The following is a 20,958-nucleotide window of genomic DNA, read 5'->3' on the forward strand; positions in this document are numbered from 1 at the left end:
AGGCATACGATATAATCAGCTGGTAGAAGAAAGGAATGACTAGCGATCACTGGCAGGTGCCTTAGCCCTGCAGTGGACATAATTAGGGTAATGATGCTCTTGCTGATGATGATGAGGGGCTCTTCACTTTTCTTCAGTTTCCCGGGGTGTAAGAGTTGGGGTCGGGCATGAAATAAGTGTAGCTGGCTCATCCCGTCGTCGGACTCATCCACGCTAAGGGAGGGATTTGTTCTCATCGAGAACGAGCAATATGGTATTTATTCACAATATCTGCATAAAGGGTGGAGAACGTTACATTTCATCCGTCTAGCATGACTGGAAAAGAAACCACACCGAACAGCCGGAAACGGCTGCTTAAAAACCCTCTGTCCTCCCTAGATCCCTAGGTGAGGGAAAACTGCCGTTCAACCTTCGTCCAATGGGAGCATCCAAAGTCATTGTAGTCGACCCGCCTTTGAGGAGGACGGTTCATACCCTCACTTCCGCACTTTGTTTCATGGAACACACCGAGGGGAGTGGGTCGTCGTAGACAGGGGTTGATTAGCTTGACCCAAGCAGGCGCCTCTTGATTTCCGAGCTGACCCCGCAGTTGACGCCGCGTCTGTCCATGGACCGTGACGATTTCTGGGGCCCGTGAGAAAGCACCCCAAGACACTCTTTTCCAGGAGTTCTCTTGCTCCAAGTAGATCGTGAAGGCGACAGCAAATCAACTAACAATACTCGGCCCGCCGAACGTGGCTAGCCTTTCCGGCGCCGCTGGGCTGTCCGAGGAGGCGCATTGTTGGCTTTACATAACGACTCGTCGCAGCGGGCGGGAAGGGTTCGAAGGTTGCTTCTCCGAAGATCGCCAACATCACAGGTCGATCGAAACAGCTGCATCGGGCTGGGAAATGCTTGTAGTTCAGTACCCCTGCACGCCGATCGTAACAGCGGGCACCCTCGCAGATCGTACAACGTCCAATACACGAAAGTATAAGTCAGGGGAATTCTCGATCAGTTGAAGGAAATTGGTCACATCAGTTCTTTGAATCGCCATGAGCAAAAAACATGCTTTGCGATATGCTGCGTTTCCGAGGGGCCTGTGAGAAGAAATAAAAAAAGAAACGCAGTGGATGCCAGACGACGCTGAGAACAAATAGACTGCGTGAACAGTTCATTCGTTGTTCTCCACATTGCTACTTGCGAGGAATTTCAGCCCGCCGATATACGAATATTGTGCACAAGTTTGTTGTGTCTGTCCTTCTTTTTCGGTATATTTTCTTTCTTTCGGGGGACGGGGCTTTCTAAGTCGTAACCTTTCTTTTTATTTGACTTTCATCACCTACTCTTAAACTACAGGTGTTCTTAAGCTTTCCATCATTTCTGGTCCAAAGACGGTAGCTTGCGAGTAATATACGACCGCAGCAAAACTCGGGTCAGATGTTCTGCACAACGCTTTCGTTTTCTTTTTCTTTTTTTCAACTTCTTTTACGTGAGCATGCCTTGAACACCACCTTCAAGGACCATGAACTAAAAGAATGTTCGGGTCCTGTGCCCTCTTCAGGAGGGAACGATTATATGCCATCCATAGATCCTAGGAGTCATGGCTGTAAATTGTTTTTACAAAATATACTAAAGCGAACTCTGGCGCTAGTATATACGGAAGATGCAAGCATGAAAATGGTGGGAACTGTGTACATGGATTTGCCTAAATGTTATCCCTCAGGCTTCGGTAACTTTGTGGCTTTCTAAATTGATCATCTTAACAATATGTATCGATGTAAATGGGACAATTCGCAATAGTTATGCGCAAGACCAGAAGTTTTAAGCTTTCAGAAACATAATTGCTGAAAAATTTAGAAAGAGGAAGCGTAGTAAATAACGCCACAAGAACGTCATGGGCTCTATGTACGAATGTTTCGGTCAAATTGATTATTAGTCGAATTGTCTTTGTACCACGGGTTGCCATTTGTCTTACTGTTAGACCAGTCAAGTATCCGTTTTTGGCGATGTTAAAATTAATGCCATAAGGAACGTTGTGTACTTTGTTTTGAAGAACAGTGTGATTGATTGATTGATTGATTGATTGATTGATTGATTGATTGATTGATTGATTGATTGATTGATTGATTGATTGATTGATTGATTGATTGATTGATTGATTGATTGATTGATTGATTGATTGATTGATTGATTGCACATAGCCTCCATAGCAGCTGAACAACCACAACCACGGCATCAAAGCACCCTCTAGTAATTTTCGTAGGAGACTCCACGGTATGAAAGCAAGCTGAGAGAACGTTCTTCAGAACTGAAAGTGCCAGAAGCGGCAACAAACATAACATCCGTGATGTCACACTGGCGTGAGGGCGCTGCGGATGAGGCGAAGAACAAGAACTTGAGGGAGAGGATATTGACTTTCGTTTCATTCGACCAACCATTTTCTACCAGCTGAAGGAAAAGAGAATCTGAGAAGACCACTTCATGGGGGACGGGGGGGGGGGGGGGGGGGCGCTTTAACCGATTTTACGGTGTTATTTCGATTTCACTTTAAGGTGGTTTGGTGAACATGTGCAAAAAAACTGTATCTTTTGACGAAACTCGCGCCTCTGTATCATGCAATGTTTTACATGCAGGGTACGCCAGTGAACCGTGGAGATATCTGGGAAAATAAAGAGCGACAACAAACGAACACTGAAGTATTTTAGGCGGGCAAAATGCTTCTTTTTGAAAACTCTACTTGCGTTAATGCTTTAGTACGCTGTCGATTGCTACAAAAAAAAAGGCCAAACTTATCTGTAGTGGTAGTGTTGTTTCGCCTTACTATCTGTATATTGCGCGATCTTATCCTACAGTCGGCACTTAATTGTGACGTCATAAATTTCAAGATATTTCTCCTTTGTGGTTGTTGTGGCGTCGTAAGAATTCCATAAACTTGCCAATGTCATACTTTGGCCCGTTTAGAATACCACGTAGTTTATCTTCGCCTACAGAGGATTATATATATACACCCAAGAAGACGCCTTCAAAATCTATGACGTCGCGCCTAGTTGGTGCGGCAACATACACATTGGTATTATTGGTATTGACATTTATTTCCCATAAATATGCGCAGATATTCTTGAAATTGCGACGAGAATGTAGGGGGGCTTCGCCGCCCTTCTGACGCTTAAATGTATGTTCTGACTTCTCAAGCCCGCTCTAACGATAAGGGTGGCTCTTCCGGTATTTCAGACGAGTTATTCACTAATACAGCTCAGCTTAGTCCTTTTCCTGTTTTAGCGTCCCTTTAAAGGCGGACCGCCGTCGCCGCACTATACCAGCGCGAGAAAGCCGTTGCATTAGCACGCAGGTTTCTCTGGCTTAAAAGGCTGCTTTCGGAAGGTCACTGCGCCACCACGCTCAGAGTACTGCCCCGCCTACCAAAGCCTTCGGAAAGCGCACTCAAGGCCCTCTTAAACCAGGCTCGTTCGTAGGATTCCGAGTGTGCAGATGGGAGGGGGAAGAGGGAAGAGAGATTATGTCCCAAGTCACACATGGCTGCTGCGAGCCCGTAAATGCGTGTTAACGCCGCCGAGCGCCGCTGTAATGTGGATTAGAAGGCGTCCCGGAGCAGAGATCAAATATGGGCACTTGGAAGTGACGACTGTTGGGTTTAGCGGAGTTGGCTAAAGGCAATAACTTACCCAGAAACTGCGTGTAAGTGGACGAGACGTACGTAAATGGGGTAGACGTAAATGGGAAGAGATGCCCGTAAGGAGAGTTATATTTTATGTTCTTCGTTGAATCACGGAGTAAGAAATATGCGTTTGTTCGACGAAGTGCGCAGACATTTAGACCGCCATCAGCGTAGAGGAGTTCCTTGCTTTCGTTTTTGAACACGCCAAAGCGGCTTCACCTTATTTAGGTATTCTTACTGCGTGTTTGCCCAGATTAAGAACTTTGTACTCTGAGGTTACGAAGCTTCTTGAGAGCGTTCGCGTGGTAATATAGCTCAAACTGGCGCTATGGTAGAGAAGAAAATATCAACAAATACGCACGATTTCTGTACACTGCTACCTTAGCCTATAAATGAGGGAGAGCTCTTTATATGCATGGTTCAAGGTTGACATGGCTACGGGTTTGTTTTGAACATGTTCGTGCTGTATGAGTGTGTCCATGTTGTGGGCTGTACTCAAGTCAGCCTACATTAACGGCTAAGAAGACAGCTTCGATCTGACGTATTGGAACGCGCATGTGAAAGGTATTCCTGTGACTTTGCGCCACACCATGCCGACACACACAAAGAATAAAAAGACAAATATTATAGCTATATTTTAACAATTTGCGTGTGTGAAACTAAATGAAACGCGACGTGGGATACTTTCAGTGCACAAGAAAGAGGGCTACATTTCTTGTTCGCGGGCGAACTTCCCGGTGAGCTAATCAGGAAAAGTTTCTTAGGCGTCGTCTTGTTTGGACCGCTAGGTATCCTGCATCGTTTTTGGCTTCGATGCTTGTCTTCGCAAAGCCGTTGGCCTAAACTGTATGGGAACAAGACCAAAAGGAACCGCCGTCCGATTCTCGGTCTCCTTGGCCTTCTTCCGCAAGTACTGAAGCACACAACGTGAGGTGCATTTGCCCTCCGAGATCGAGGCTCATTAGTCGTGGCTGTATCGACATGCACAGATTCGTATGAAGCTGATGATGTGACTACGGTGGTATCACCTTGCGCGATAGTTCCGAAAACTGCTTGCTCATTAAATGTGACATTCCCCAACCACTGCCTTGGCTAACAGCGCACTCTCTGGATACATTTATGTGGTTTTGCACTGCCATTATATAGCATTGGTTGTTAGCCTCGGCATCTTATTATTATGTCTGCTGTCTACAACTACGTTTTACTCCATTGGCTGCGCCATGAAGCGCGTTGCGGTGTTTATCTAGATCAAATGGCCACTGTCGCTGGCAAGTGCTTAAAGCTCGCTCGTTAGAAGTTGTTACGAGCGCGGTCGTCTTCCTATTCCTTCGAAGCAGTGGGAGGAAATAAATTCACATCGGCTTTACGGCGGCGCAATAATGAACAATACAGCTGTGGGAGTGCGCCAGCGCGAAAGCCTAAGAGAGCCTTCGCAAGGCCTGTATCGCGTTAAAGTTTCGCGGGCAGTTGTTTTACGCAGAAACGAGAAACCGATTTGTAATCAGCCGCAACTGAGCAGACAACCACGACAACGTTGAAAGATTACGGTTTACTTGAGCCGAAGCTACACAAGATATTGCAGATTTGTTCTAACCTAAAATTTTGGGGTCACTGGCTTTCTTGATTGTGCGACCGCGCAAATATGCTTCGTGGCAGATAAAATAAGAAAAGGAAACTACATGTGCTCCTCCAGCAGTGATTTTCAATATACCCAACTTTATTCTTCCGCGATACATTTGGACACATTCGGAGAGCGTCACTCTAATTTCCTACCTTTCTCTCTCTTTGTTGGTTCAGGTGGAATGCCCCTGAAAGGCACCTCGGGCCTGGGAAGCCTTTCCTAGCCTCGCGTGCAACCCCCGTGCTCGATTCTCCAGCAACTGCGCACCCCCTTATAACCGCGCGACCGTCCTCAGCGACCACAGTTCGAAATGGCGAGCCCAAGGTTCCGGTCGGGAAATGCGATGCTGGCGTCCCTGGCACTGCTCCTGCTGTCATCGCGCGCCTTCGGCACCGCCGGCGCCACCAGCGAGGTCAGCGACGACGGAGGCGGCGGCGGAAGCGGGAACGGCACGCAGGGCCCGCAGTGCAAGGACGGACTCATCCTTCCGGTCTGGATGCCCCAGGAAAACATAAGCACGGGCGACGTGGTCGCCCGCGGCCTAGTCTACTTCCTGGCGCTGGCCTACATGTTCATTGGCATCTCCATCATCGCCGACCGCTTCATGGCCGCCATCGAGGTGATCACGTCCAAGGAGAAGGAGGTGACCATCAAGAAGCCCAACGGCGAGACGCAGACCATCAGCGTGCGCGTCTGGAACGAGACCGTGTCCAACCTGACCCTCATGGCGCTCGGCTCGTCGGCGCCCGAGATCCTGCTGTCCGTGATTGAGATCTACGCGCAGAACTTCGAAGCCGGTGATCTGGGACCCGGCACCATCGTGGGCAGCGCCGCGTTCAACATGTTCGTCATCATCGCCATCTGCGTGTACTCGATCCCGCCCAACGAGGTGCGACGCATCAAGCACCTGCGCGTGTTCTTCGTCACCATGACGTGGAGCGTGTTCGCCTACATCTGGCTCTACATCATCATCACCTACTCGTCGTGGGGCGTCATCGAGGTGTGGGAGGGCGCCGTCACCTTCATGTTCTTTCCGGCCACGGTGCTCACCGCGTACATCGCCGACCGGAGGCTGCTGATCTACAAGTACCTCTCCAAGAAGTACAGGGTCACCAAGCGCGGCGTCATCGTCGGCAGTGAAGGGGAGGACGTCGAGATGGGTCCCAGCAAGGAGCGGCTGGCCGACGGCATTCTGGGCGCCGGCACAGTGCGCCTCTTCGGCGAGGAGCAGAGCGCCCAGGCCAAGGAGTTCGAGGAGCACCGCAAGGAGTACACCCAGATCCTGCGCGAGCTGCGTCACAAGAACCCGGACGCCTCCATGCACGAGCTCGAGAGCATGGCCAGAGACGAGATCATTGCCCGCTGTCCTAAGAGCAGGGCTTACTACAGGTGCGTAGGCTTGTGTTCTTTTTCTTTTTCCTTGTTGACTGAAAGCGGTTGAGTAGGGTGTAAGCTTGGGTGAATAGGTTTTAAGACGACTGCACGGCACAGCATGCAACAGGATGGTCGTGAGAAAATGAACTGAACATACGTCGTCTGTCCCGTTTACTTGCTTGTGTCCTTCTTACTGAGTGTTCTACTAGCGATGTTGTGAACTTTGAAACGGTTAGCTCTAACTTTTAATAATAATATACATAGTCAAGGCGAGTCAAATCCCTCTCATTTGACTGAAAAAGAAAAGCTGCCCTAGCAGGTCAGAAACCACACGTCGTTGTGCAGGAAACTTCAGGCAGGCTGTCAAACACATGTTGAGTCCTCTTAAACTATAATGTCGGCAGGAACCACGTACTCAAATCCACATACGACTTTCTTCCCATGTCTTAACGTTACGCTTATGATTTTGCATTCCATCGATCGTTGCGCGGTCCTTGGCTTGTCCACAAGCGTAATAAATATCTTCCGCATCGTAGGCATGGTACTGGCAGAATGCGATGTTAGAAGTACTCAGTACACTTTCTTCCAAGGGTGTCTCACTTGTCTCGCCCGTCGTCTCGATGCCCGTCCCCTTGTGCTTTGCGCGGAAGTCCACCGACTGATCCGCGCTCCTGCTGTCACGCGCTCGCAGGATCCAGGCGACCCGCAAACTCATGGGCGCCGGCAACTTGATTCGGCGCAAGGCGGACCTCCGCGGCGACGCCGGAGCCAAGGACGAAGGCAAGGAGGAGAAGGTCGAGGAGGAGTACGTGCGGCTGTTCTTCGACCCGGGTCACTACACGGTGTTCGAGAACGTCGGCGAGTTTGCCGTCACGGTGGCGCGCGAGGGCGGTGACCCGCAGAGCACCGTGTGCGTCGACTACAACACCGAGGACGGCACCGCCAACGCCGAATCCGACTACGTGCCCGTCGAAGGCACGCTCGTCTTCCGCCCTGGGGAGACCCAGAAGCAGATCATCATCAAGGTCGGTGGGGGTGGGGGGGCTAATGGGGGCGGCGTTGTTGCCTCAGGGGTCAGGTGTGTGCGTGCGTGTGCGTGTGTGCGTGTGTGTGTGTGAGAGAGAGAGAGAGAGAAAAAAATTGAAAGTTGAAAAATGTTGTTGTAGTCCTTTTCTTTTTTTTTTACTTGGCTGTCTTTGGCCACGTGCATTTGGCCATCTCCTCGACACCGTCATCCTCCGGCCCAAAGTAGCGGTCTCTGTACTGATCTGTGGCAATGCGTTTCCAAATGAAATAATAACTTCTTGTCTCGATTCACTTGTTTGCGTTTACCTTAGGCGGCAAATAGTGTTGCCCAGTAAGGTCCTTACGAAACTGAAATAAGTAAACCGATATAGGTAGGACATATATGTTAAAGCGAGAGGATGCTGAAAGCTTATAGATTCTCGCGAGAGCCGAAGAAACCCACGTGATTAAGGCTTTCAAAGACTTTTAGTATTACCGTCTTCTGCTTTGGGAAGCTGAAAAAAATGATCAGTTGTTCGCTCAAATGCCAAACTTTCATACACAGATTAGGATGCTCATGTGCAACCGCAAGACGAATGTTTCCTGTAGTTTTCTTACAAAACTAATTTCATTTACTATGAAACGAATTGAGATGCAACACCGTGTGGCGGGCTCATGAGTACGTTTCACCTCGAGTTTTGAGGCGAACAGTTAATATGTCAGCCGCTTGTTCCGTCTTCTTCGTCGTTTTTCTTTTCTTTTTGCTGAAATACTTGGATATTGCATGCATGTACGCCCTCCTTTCGTAATGCCCTCTGGGCCCTTAAGGCAGAAATAAATGAACGAAACGAAGTAGCGGCACGCGAAACCTACTTCGCGGGCACCCCGTTTTTGTCCTGAGTGACGATACGACGTTCTCCCACAAATGCACGTCAACCTTTATCCAAACGCGCTGCCGTCTACAGTGTCGTTCTAAATCACCGGCATTTATTTCTTCGCGCATATAGTTTCCCCAAATCGGAGTGATTTCTTTTTTATGTACAAAAGTGGTAGCTCGCGACAAATTCGAGCACGACAGCGTCATGTACAAAGCGTCTCACCAAGTCGTCAGTGTGTGGGCGTGCAAAAGCTGCCGGCCAACCCTGTCAGCCTATAGCCTCTTTAATCGTCCGTCTACAAAATGTATTCCCAAGGGTCGTAGTCGTCATTTTCTGTGTGTAAAAGCATTCGGCCAACCCTGTCAGTCTGTACAGCCTCTCCAACCGTCCCGGTCCAGGTGATCGACGACGACGTGTTCGAGGAGGACGAGCACTTCTACGTGCGCCTGTCCAACCCGCGGTACCTGGGCAGCGGCGGCAGCGGCGCCGCCATGAACGGCTCGCCCGGACAGCCGCAGCCTCCGGGACTCACGACGGGCGCAGGCAGGCCGCCAGTGAAGCTGGACACGCCCTCTGTCTGCACCGTCATGATCCTGGACGACGACCACAGCGGCGTCTTCAGCCTGCCCGAGAGCCAGGTGCGGTACCGGTACACGTCGAGGAGAGGTTAAAAAATGCGAGCTTCTTATTCCGAGTCGCCTATTTTATTTATTTATTTATTTATTTATTTATTTAGTCATACTGTTAACCCTCACTTGAGGGTCGTTACAGGGAGGGTCAGTAATTGAATTGTACATGGAACAAACATTGAAGATCATTTGTAGGAGAACATTTGTAATGCATAGAACATTTGTAGGAAAAAGACACACAGCTACATGCAAGGAACAAATATAAGCTATACAGTGTGAGCGAAATACTTATCAAGGCCAACCTCAAAATCACTCATAGCATTCTTTTGTACCACATCATTCGGTAATTCATTCCACATTTTAATAGCGTCAGGAAAGAAAGAAAAGCGGAATAAGTCTGTTCGAGCTATTATTGGTTGCACGAATGTACTGCGTGTTGTTCGTGGTAACCTTTTGTGAAAGAGCGTCAGATAATCATCCTTGTTTATTTTCACATCTGCGTGTAGTATTTGAAAAAGCAATTTCAATCGCTGCTTCTGTCTTCTTGATTCCAGTGGTTCCAAGTTACATATTTTTAACATTTCAGTTACCGAGTCACGTCGTCGATATTTAGAGCAGATAAAGTGAACTGACATTATTACAGAGATAGAGTAACAGTATTATTATTATTACAGCGGGAGGTCCCAAAGTTCCAGAACTGTCGGCGGGACCTCCTCACTCGAAGAAAGTAATAAAGTTATAAAAAGGGGGGGGGGGGGGGCAGCGATTGGCAGGATGCCTGGGCTTAGTATGGGAAAGGTACGTTATGCAGTAACTAGAGTAAACAGAGAACAAACAAGTGAAACAGCACTCAAGTTAATGTAAAGGCTTAGAAACACGTATTAAGATTATTAAATTATGACCGCAGGTATAGCACGTGTTACAGTCGTGTATTCAAGAACACGTACACGCAAGAACACGATCGAGTTAAAAACACTTTTATACCCGTGCGCTAATTGTTGACCACGAGGTGCTTGACATTTCCTTAGGGATTGCAAGTTATAGACCAGCCTTTTCGGCTTTTGTAGTTGGCTATCGTATTTTGCCGGGAACTTCTGAAACAAGTGGAACGAAAAGGCTTGTTCCCTTTCACGTGCTTGGGTTCCAGTGCTTCTCGCAATGGGTTTGTCGTGACCTGACACGTGATCACACCCGCAGTTCCCGCGCGTACCGCGCCGACAAACGGTGGCCGAGGACAAGATTAACCACGCTTGCTCTAAACGCGAGTGCGAGAGTTAAAAAAATACACAATTTTGATCTATACGTATGTTGCACTTGATCGTGATTCCGCTTGTCTGAAGCCTCCTCTGTGTCATAAGAGCCTCCGAGATGTACGCGTGTCTGTGTGACGTCTCGGCTGCCGTCTTACTTGCCAGAGTGAGTTATATTTCGGGCTTGAAGCGGTTCGTGTCGTCGCCTCTGACGCCTCTTGTGTGTCACGTTGTTGCATGCAGAATTTCGCGTTTAGTAAAGTAAAAGAAAAACAACAAGATAGCAAAGAAAACGCACATGTGTGCACCGAAATCTTCTAAACAACAACACGACAACGGGAATATTTGAGTAAAGCATGAAAAGAGCTTCTAAATTGGAAACCCGCCGTGGTTGCTCAGTGGCTATGGTGTTAGGCTGCTGAGCACGAGGTCGCGGGATCGAATCCCGGCCACGGCGGCCGCATATCGATGGGGGCGAAATGCGAAAACACCCGTGTACTTAGATTTAGGTGCATGTTAAAGAACCCCAGGTGGTCGAAATTTCCGGAGTCCCCCACTACGGCGTGCCTCATAATCAGAAAGTGGTTTTGGCACGTAAAACCCCACAATTTCAATTTTTTTTTTAAATTGGAAGAGGAGAAGGAGTCAAGCCCATGATATTTACAGATGGGACAGGGGCGATAACTGCAGGCATCTTTATAATTTGAAGCGAACATTTACTGTAGCTTTTCGAAAGGCCAATTTATGACAATTAGGAGAACAATTATTCCAATGCCTACCGCTGTTCCAAAGGGCCAGGGCACGGGACCTACATGGGCTATGTCACTGCGAAATCGTGTCCGTCGGGCTCTCGAAACAAGACCTTTGGCCGCACTACGCGAGTCATTCGAATATGTGTCGGAGCTGAAACAGCCTGAAAAAAAAGTGCGGACTCTGACGTGAATGCCACGCTGTAGCCCGCCTCGCGATACCCTCAGTGAAGTGTAATATATGGATTATCGGGCTATCCTAATCTCCCTATGTTTGAGTGCTGCGCGGCTTGGCCCTCTTGATAAGACGTGGCTCGTGTCTGCGTGCCTTGTTGCGCAGGTGGAGATAAGCGAGGCCGTGGGCGAGTACCACATCAAGGTGAACCGGTTCAGCGGAGCCCGCGGCCGCGTTTTTCTGCCGTACAAGGCCATCGAAGGCACGGCCAAAATGAACAAGGACTTCGAGCCCTGCGAGGGAACACTCGTCTTTGAGAACAACGAAACCAGGTGCGTGAATGCGCCCATGCATGCAGCCTGTATAGGCGACTGTTAAAAGCTGCCCTGCAGTCGGAATCCGGGGTTTACCAAATATGACTCTAGCGTACAAAAAAAAGGAATATGAGCCATTTTACTGCGTGAAGATGGGTGACCAGCGGAGCTGTTTATAGCACACGACACGGAGGTGACGCATAATTTTGAACAAAGGTACGGACTCATTTACCGTAATTTTTATAAACATTCGCGTGGACGACGCCAGCGCCGCCCCGAGGAGCCGAAGGAAACTAGACGGGCGTGACGTTTCGACGGGACCGCCACCACGGGAGAGTGGAAGGAAAGGAAAGGAGATACGCAAGCGCTTGGAATGCCGACAACGGGAGGGCGGTGCGAACCTAGATATGGCCGGCGCGGGTCAAAGTGTAGTATCTGTAAAAAAGCGCTGGCAAGCGCAGATATGGAAACATTTGTTAACAAAAATCCTCATGCCTGAGTCGTCCACTCTACCGGAGGCTCCACATTCGCTCCTCCTATCGTAGAAAGGTCAGTTGGTGGGCGGTAAAATACTTGTGGTACTCAAGGAGGTTTTACGAAAAACCTCCTTGGTGGTACTGCGATACACAGTGATAGACGCTGGAGGGTCTTATTTCGGCAAACTGTAACGAGGTTTTCCGTTTTGTTTCTAGCCAGTTAGATAAAGCACGCTGCTTTACCTGAAATGGTCGGGTCAGGGATGCGCCAGCGTCTATGTTTAAACACTAGAAGAGGCAATAGTGTGTCAGTGCTAGAGACTGTTATTGGTCACGGCCACAGTGAGCTTTTTACTCAATTCATTAGAGAAAGCCCTTTGGCATTCTAGTAAGCGCTGGAGCGGCGAGGAAACGACACGTTAGCTGAAGAATTAACTAGGCACAGTGTTCGTCGAAGCCTACACTGCCAACGAATACATAGATAATGCTGAAAAAATTGGCCATTCCTTTTGTTCGGTTTCGCATGTTTAAGACAGTCTATCTATTGTAATTTGTCGCAAATCTTAAATGCGCTCAGGTGGGGGGGAAGGGCAGAAGAATGTATATTCAACGGTCTGTGCAGCGAGCTTGCAATCATGACAACAGTTGTAGCCTAAAATTTCGTATTCGTACGGTTGTGCGGCTAATCAACTCGCTGTTGAAATCTGAAATCTGGGTAGTCTTCTTAACTAAGCGAATGGATTATTATGAACGGCGGGATGGTTTATGAAAGAGAATTATCGGTTGAGATCGGCTGGTTAATGTGGAAAGATATTTTTCCCTCTACTTAAAGTGGGAATAATCACCAAAATCTCGTTCCCATACTGGACCAGGTTCACCGTAAAACTCTGTTCATTGAAAGGCGCGCAACATCAGCAAAAGGCTGATTGAAAGTATCGCTCCGAATGTACGGCTAATTGAAATGAGACTCGAGAAGGAGTGTACCGAGCGCATAACTCGGATATCTGAGACATTTGCATGAACGCCTCTGCGCGGGCAGAGTCATTCGATTCCCTAACGTTCCTAAATGGTAATCTTCAGTGATCTGCGATGGCTCGGTGATATTTGAGCTCCTCGTTGGAGGCGAAACTCCCACAAGAAAAAGAAATGATTCGGCTCGTTTTCGGAACGCGACGGTTGAAATCGCGAACGCTCCTGCTGCCGCTCATAAAGATCCCGAAGCGCTGACGTCAGTTTCTCGCCTGATTTGCATAGAAGAACCACGATCTCGTTACTACACGATGCGGCACTTGCGTCTCGTAAACGAACCTTGCGTGAATCGACAAAAAACAAAAGCAAAAACAGTCTCTCTCTGCGATGGTGAAATTCGAGACCCAAAGCTCATCCCCGACTTTTCAAGAATATTTCCTGATGCGTACGTGTCTCGATATTTTTAGCAACGTATAGCGAATATACCGCAACCGTTTGCTGTAGCAGGAAATTTACAAACGTAAAGCTCAATTCACAAAAAGTATACATTAGACGCTACCAGAGGTCTCGCCTGTCAGGAATGGGCCAGCGTATAAAGGAGAGCGACGTTTACAATTCGAGTGAACTGAATAAAGATTGCAGTAGCTTCTAGTTCGTTCCGAGAAGGACATTTTCTTTGGAAAAGGGAAAAAAAAAACGGAATAAGAACCGTGCTCGTCGAACCATTTCGCAGGACATAGCAGAGCGTGCGCAAGGACGACGGGACGCATTTTTGATTTCGTTCGAGGCAAACAGCTCTTTTGACGATTGAGCCACGCGAAGCATCGCTTCTTCGTTTATCTTTTGCTTTTCTTCGCTTTCATTCTTGTACACCTCGTTGTACACCTCTTGGCAGCACGGCACCCATAGGGCGTAGCGCGGCGTTGACACAGTCCATAGTCGGGTGGTGACAAAGACGTTCCCCAACTCTGGCAAAACTGCCAACTTCGCATTTTTCTTTCGTTTCCTTGCTTTCTTGTTTCGACCGGAACGTGCCACGGCTTGTGTTGGCTATACGCCCCCAGACTCGCGCTATAACGCCAAGCGACACGACATCCTGTGGGCGGAGTGAGCATTGTCGGCGCATTTCCACAGACTGTAGCGACACGCGAATCCCCAATTCCAATTTGAATCTTTATACCGACTGCGAGTTCTGTCATTTTTTTTGTCACTCTGAAATCGCGTCGTGCGCCTGTGTTTCGAAATGTTCCGATCCCTAGCGATCTCTCTGGTTTTGTTTGTCCTGAACGCTTTGTTCGCGTGCTTCGCCTATACGCTCTTTCGCAAGCGTCACACCGTGATGTGTCGCAGCGTAAGAGGACGGCTTACTGAGAGGTGCCGTACCGGATTCTGTCGAGGGAGATTCGTTCGCTCGCGCTGGTTGTGCAGTACGTTCGATGAATTAATCGGCGTGAGAACCTCGGTATAATATTGCGGTTCAATCATGGGAAAGCCCGCTTACTTACATTGCGTTATCATAAACCATGATAAACCAATGGGCAACGGCTTTACGTGTGGATGTGAGTTGGTGAATACGCGGTTATTTGAATAATTATTTATGTAATATTATGTCAACGTTTGAATACTTACTGCGCAGTTTTTTTTTTATTGTGGCAATAAATCGTTTTGGTCTTCAAAGCGTGTTCACTCAGAACCCTGAGACAAGCATTCGTTTTGACATACTCGTCCTAAAAAATCTGTTATGAAGTATTTTTATATTCCACGTATACGTTGGACCTCGCGGCGCCAGAATAATTATTTATGGCGAAAATATTATATTCAGTGAGTGTGCGTTTGTCTCCATGTAGTTTATACGTAAATGTCATTCTGTTATGGAAGTGTCGTGCCTGTTCTCATAACGCCGCGAGAGACGTTGACAAGTTCACACGCTATCACTATACAAGTGGTCACTGTACCGCCAGGAACGTGCTTAAATTAGAGTTCTGGAGAAAAAAAAGCGTAACAATACGCCGTCTCACTCTATAAGACATCCATACTGCATTGTAGCATATATTGAGAATCCACAAAGCGGACGTTTGCCGGCTGAGTTATATATGTGCCCTGAACAGAACGTCACTCAAACTCAGCTCACACAACGGTCACACAACGGTCTCCCGCTCTAAATACCACATCCGCTACTGTTTATATATATATATATATATATATATATATATATATATATATATATACGGTTTGTTCCGTATATTAGGCTGCTTCAATATGTGGTTACACTTTTGCACGCGTTTCAACCACAAGCAATCGTGCACCGACCAAACACAGCTGCGACTCAGAGTGATGGGAATGCGTGCCTTCCTGTGTATGTGGGGACTTCGGGAAACCCATTTCCTCTCGCCACTCCCGATACTTGTGCCTCGCCTCACTCAGTGGGCGCTGTTTACCTCCGAATGCGGCGTTCCTCCGGAACTTTTCGTCCTCCGCAATCTCGCGGGCGTTGGTGTGTCTCTGTGTGTGTGTGCCACACATACGCGAGGAAACAAATAGGAAAAACAAAAGCGAGGACACTCGCGTTTTATATCCGCATCCCGATTTTCGTTTCCCGACACTTTTGGCGCGCCCCCCTCGCCCCTCCCCCATCCTTCTATAGCTTTGACAGTCGTAGGTCGGTACGAACGCCGCTGCCTCGAATCTCCGTCGCGAGGCCGGGGTATCCCGGGAAAAGAAGAGACGCTTGCAGATCCGCTAGCGCGATATGGAGACGGACAGGCAGGCACATGAGTGCAAACCTCCAAGGACGCAAAGCCACTTCTGTATACTTTCTTGCACTGAGTGGTGTGACTTTTTTTCTTTATGGCTGAGCTTCTAGTCGGTCGATTCCCGAGAGAAAAAAATAAAAGTAAGAATCGTCTGATATTTTTTTTTATTATTCGTCGTAGGCACAACTTATACGCTTCTTCCGGAGCTCTGCTTTCTCTGCAGCTACGAAGGAAAAACAGCAGCACCGTCGCACCTTATGCGGCAGCTAGTCGGGCGCGGGAGTTTTGGTGTAAAACAAGAAAAAAGTTCGCGACTTGCAGCAGCAAAAAACGAAACAGTATACTGAACTGTTTATGTGCGAAGATAGAGCCATTCACATAAAGCGAGATGCTATTTTTGTTGATACTTCATCATTCTTTCTTTCTTTCTTTCTTTCTTTCTTTCTTTCTTTCTTTCTTTCTTTCTCTCTCTCTACACTATTCTGTGGCTCAATGGCAGCTCGCAGCAGCGGATGCTACGGCGCGACGGCTTTTACTATCACCCCCCGTTCGGTCAGCAATGGAGAAAGCCCGTAGATCTGCTTTTCGTCTTTCCGTTGAAGAAACCGCTGAGTGCCTCAGTTAAGGCGACCGTGTCGCGGGCTTCTCTTCCTGAGCTAGACTGTGTACAGCAGCCGCAGACGTAAGGCCTCGAGTGCGCTATATATATAGACTAAAATATATGCGCTATGCCGGACTGGTCCTTTCCGGTGCTACAAAAAAAAAAAAGAATTTCGACTTCCGAAGTTCTGGTGCACAGAAAATATGGAGGAATGGCGTTGCGAAAAAGAAAGCACGGAGCACCGGCCAGCGGCAGAGATTTCGTTGGCACACAAATGGCACACAAATAGCGAGACGTACCATTCTTGTTTGCCGCTTTCCTAACGCTAAAATGCTCAAATTTTGATTAAATAGTACACCTTTGCAAATATTCGAGAGAGGGGAAACAGTTGATTAAAAAAAAAGCCTTCCGTTCTGGCACACAGGCGAGGCAACCTGAGTGTGAGACTGCAAACGCAAGCATGGGTGAAACATTTACAGGGTAATTATAAGCAGAGAACATCAGCAACAAAAAAAAGCTATTTCGCGCAGAATGAATCGAGCAACAAGCGATTCAATGCATCATGTATTTACACAAGCTTGAAGTTCGCGCTATAGGCCTAACCTAGGCGCAGTGGAGGTTGTAGGACAGAGTTTGTACGTTTCCTTTTTTTTTATTTTCGCAAGCCATACTTCTCACTTATTGCGAGCACAATGCAAAATACATAAAAGTGCTGGGAACCACAGAGTTATCGGTTCATGCGAAGCGCTCCCAATCGGTGACTGAACTCGTGGAGAAGGAGCGGTCCCACGACTTACGGTAGCGTGTTTTTCTTTTTTTCAGCGTTGTCAACGCGAAGCCCGGCTACACTGAAGTTCAGTTTCGTTTCCCTGTCGGGCTCGGATGTAGGCGTAGTGTCACAGATATAATTACCAGCCCTCAATATTATTAATGATACTTCTTGTTACTTTGCGTTTAAATGTGTATAACGCTCATTTGCAAAAAGCAAGAGTCCTTTAGACTTTTTGATTGATTGATTGATTGATTGATTGATTGATTGATTGATTGATTGGTTGATTGATTGATTGATTGATTGATTGATTGATTGATTGATTGATTGATTGATTGATTGATTGATTGATTGATTGATTGATTGATTGATTGATTGATTGATTGATTGATTGATTGATTGATTGATGTGTGCCCGTGGTCACGCACGGCTAGCACGGCTGCGCTTAGCAGATGTCGGAAACCCTCGCCATAGCAATGTTGACGTATATGTTCAAGCACCCTGTGATCAACTCATTGTAGCTAGAATGCCTACGCTTCGCGTACGGCACGTAGATGTGGCGCGGTTCTTGACGTCGCACGCTCCACATCAACATGGCGGTCGCCTCTGCTCTGAGGAGCTACCACCTCACATGTCTGTAGTTACCGATTTCGGATTAACTAAGGCTCGCAGAGCTGTGAGTCTTCTGGTTTATGTAGATCGGTACCTATGCGTTTCAGGACAACGTGAAATTCCTACACATCGCTCTACCATGGCACGATATTCTTCGTGTTCTTATTGAATTCTTTTGAAAGAAAATCAAGAGATAATCAGCTGACTGCACAATTTGCCTTAAAAAAAATTTAAGATGGCTAGCATGACAAAAGAAAGCTTTTCTTGATGGAGTATACTTAACGACGTATTTCGTTTCCCGACTCACTCCTTCGAACCAATCTCTCTTGACAAAAAAGAAAATAGATACATAACATAACACACTCCGAACTGAACTTGAGAAATCTGAGTACAACGGCGTGGTCTTCACCCGCTGTTTGACAAGACGCATTTCTTTACACCTTCGTTCTTCTTCCGACGCCGCCGCGACTCATTAAGTCCTCACGTACCGGAGGAATCACGATCCTTCCGAGCCGCCAACGGACAGGCAGGCGCTCTCGCGGGAACAGTCCGCCATGGCTCGCCCCACTTCTCTGCAAAAAAAGGAAGCGGGCACTTTTCTCCGGGGTGAGGCCGAGACAGTTCTTGGCGTGAAGCCCAGCCACCAGTGACAAGTGCATTCGCGGGCCTACGCCTTGCCTGCCTTCTCTCGTAACGCGGTAATGGAATAGCGTTATACGCGCCGTCACCCTCTGTGGCGCCCTCTCTCGTCACGAAGGATATCTCTTCCGACACCTGTCCGGCTCGAGCTACGCTTCCCGTAGCCAGAACCGAGACATCTTAACGGACAGACAAGCCACACTTATGTGTTGTCGTTACGTCTGTATGGATTCTTCATTCTTCTACAAATGGAAAGAATGGGGTGGGAATAGGGTGAGGTGGAGGGGGGTGGGGGGGTTGTGGGGGAGTCCCTTGTTTCTCTCGGTATTTCAGCGCACGCCTCGCACACCGAACGTGACAGTGTGGAAGAAGACAGGGCCACGTCTCGCCGTGCGGAGCGAGGCATATTTTCATTTTAGCAACTTTTAAGAGAGTTCGCAGCGGGATTGCATTTTCCTTTTCCTGCGTTGTTTGGTGTGAGACTTGGCATTTTTCTGTAACAAAAGAAGGAAAAAAGTGACGGGGAGAGGCCGACAGAGAAATCATCAATATATGCGAGTCTTGCCATCGAAGGAGCAAAGTGCTGTAAACACGTAGAACTGGTTCCGCCACCTGGGGGCAGGTTAAAAAAAGCCGGATAACGGAGCAAAAACGACCAAGGTGCTAAGGGCTTTGTTATGAAAAAAAGAAGAAATGCAATTCTTTTCGGAAATGCTAGCGAAAACAAAGCATTCTGTTACTGTTGTTAGAACAACAGCGCCGGTTATTCTATATAATTACTTACAGCGCTAATGAAACAACAAGCACGAGGAAGAAACATGTGAACAGCTCCGGGCTAGTCGGTAATCCATTACTCAAGCAATATTGCGCAACAAAAACGACACGGACGTAAGAGAAGACAAGAGCACTGACTTACGACTAAAAGTTTATTCCTTACAAACACAATATATATATATAAAATACACCATCCCTTCCCCTCAACCAAAAAAAAGCGAAACAATAGAGGCTTTTAGCGTGTCCGCTATTCCGGCAAACGCGGATGGTTTTGGCAGATTACCGGATGGTCCGGGCGTAAACGTGTGCGGCCGGAGCGGTGCAGCCGCCTGGTGGCGTAGAGCTCAACCAGACAAACACAGAGCTAAAATTGCAGTAACCTGCTGTATTCTGCTTCGGTGCTGGTGCAAATTTTTGGCAGCGACGTAAGTGTGAACACGATTACGCCGGTGTAGAAAATTGACACCAGCAGCTAAGAAGAATATAGTAATTGGCTCAGTGTTTATGTGCTTCAGCTCTGCACCACCATGTGGCGTCACCAATCTGACCGTTCACGCTTACGCCCCCGCTCATCCGGCAAAGCGCCCGTGCTTGCCGGAATACTGGACGCACTAAAATTCTCTAATAAGAAGGAAGACCGGTAACGGTTGCGTGACGGGAAGGGATGGTGTGCGGGTGTACGCATGCGCGAGTTTCCTATTCAAATTATGTTTGTAAGCAATAAACTGTTAGTCATGAGTCAGCGCTCGGATTACATCTTTCCTCTTTGTTCGTTCGCGCTGTAAGTAATAATTCAGATGTACAGACTCACCGAACCAGCTACCATGTTTCGGTTATTCTATATGACAATTTTTTCCGTTTTCTCAGTGACTTAAAACAAACGTAATATGAGAAAGCGAGCGAGCAGCGTCTAGCATCGGGTTTCGATTTCAAAAGGAGTGCCACTCTAGTTGAAAGCGTCAGGAAACAGCGGAGTTGGTTGGGTTCGGTAGGGGGTGGGGAGGGTACCGCCGATTATGTAACGTAATCGCAGACGATCACATAATTTGCAGCGCAAACACTGCGGAAGCCGAACAGGGGATGAGTGAATAAGGGGATTTGCCGAAATCTATTAAGGTGTCGCAAGTCTCCATTCTCGAATAATCAACGCTAATGTTGTCCAGGAGACAAAAACAGTGTTCGCATCCTCTCTGCATCGTTCACCGTAGAGTTATGTCTATGCGTGGTCTTCATGTCTATGCATGTCTATGCATGTCTATGCGTGGTCTTCAATATTAGAAGACAGTAGTGGTCTCGCATTACGAGCCGTAGCAGGAGTTAAACTCGCGCAATCGTTGTGAATGCAAATTTCCAAACGTGGGAAGTCGTAGTGCGCCATACTTTACGTACCCTTTCATGCGTCGAAGAATTAATACCCGTGTCCCAGCTGGAAAAAGCCTGCGGCTTCCATGAAAACACCACACATGAGACAGCACAACAATGTGCCAAGCATGTAGAGCAGTTCATCCGACTCACGGGCTATAGGCACACGAGCGCTGTCTCAGCAGGAACATAACTCGTGTGCCAACATAACTATACTCACGGGCTAAACGGAAATACGTGGAACATAATCTCTTTAGACTGGCGATGACTAATCACGCGTGTGCAATGTTTGCGGTTAATAGAAAGTTTTAGCGTGTCCGGTATTGCGGTAAACGCGAGCAGACTGCGCC

The 20,958-nt window shown here is 47.8% G+C and overlaps 1 protein-coding gene across 5 annotated transcripts in view; it reads left to right on the forward strand.

Annotated features, from left to right (window-relative positions):
* Nucleotides 1–20,958, forward strand: part of Calx (sodium/calcium exchanger 3) — a 327,704-nt gene that overhangs the window by 217,992 nt on the left and 88,754 nt on the right. For all 5 annotated transcript variants that reach the window (XM_050181076.3, XM_050181077.3, XM_055072463.2 and 2 more), the window contains 4 exons: nucleotides 5,456–6,668; nucleotides 7,345–7,678; nucleotides 8,935–9,174; nucleotides 11,505–11,671. In XM_050181076.3, the coding sequence (XP_050037033.1) occupies nucleotides 5,590–6,668; nucleotides 7,345–7,678; nucleotides 8,935–9,174; nucleotides 11,505–11,671 (1,820 nt within the window). In that variant the 5' untranslated portion in view covers nucleotides 5,456–5,589. The remainder of the gene's footprint in view (nucleotides 1–5,455; nucleotides 6,669–7,344; nucleotides 7,679–8,934; nucleotides 9,175–11,504; nucleotides 11,672–20,958) is intronic.

This window comes from Dermacentor andersoni, chromosome 7, assembly GCF_023375885.2.
Source record: "Dermacentor andersoni chromosome 7, qqDerAnde1_hic_scaffold, whole genome shotgun sequence".
NCBI lineage: Eukaryota > Metazoa > Arthropoda > Arachnida > Ixodida > Ixodidae > Dermacentor > Dermacentor andersoni.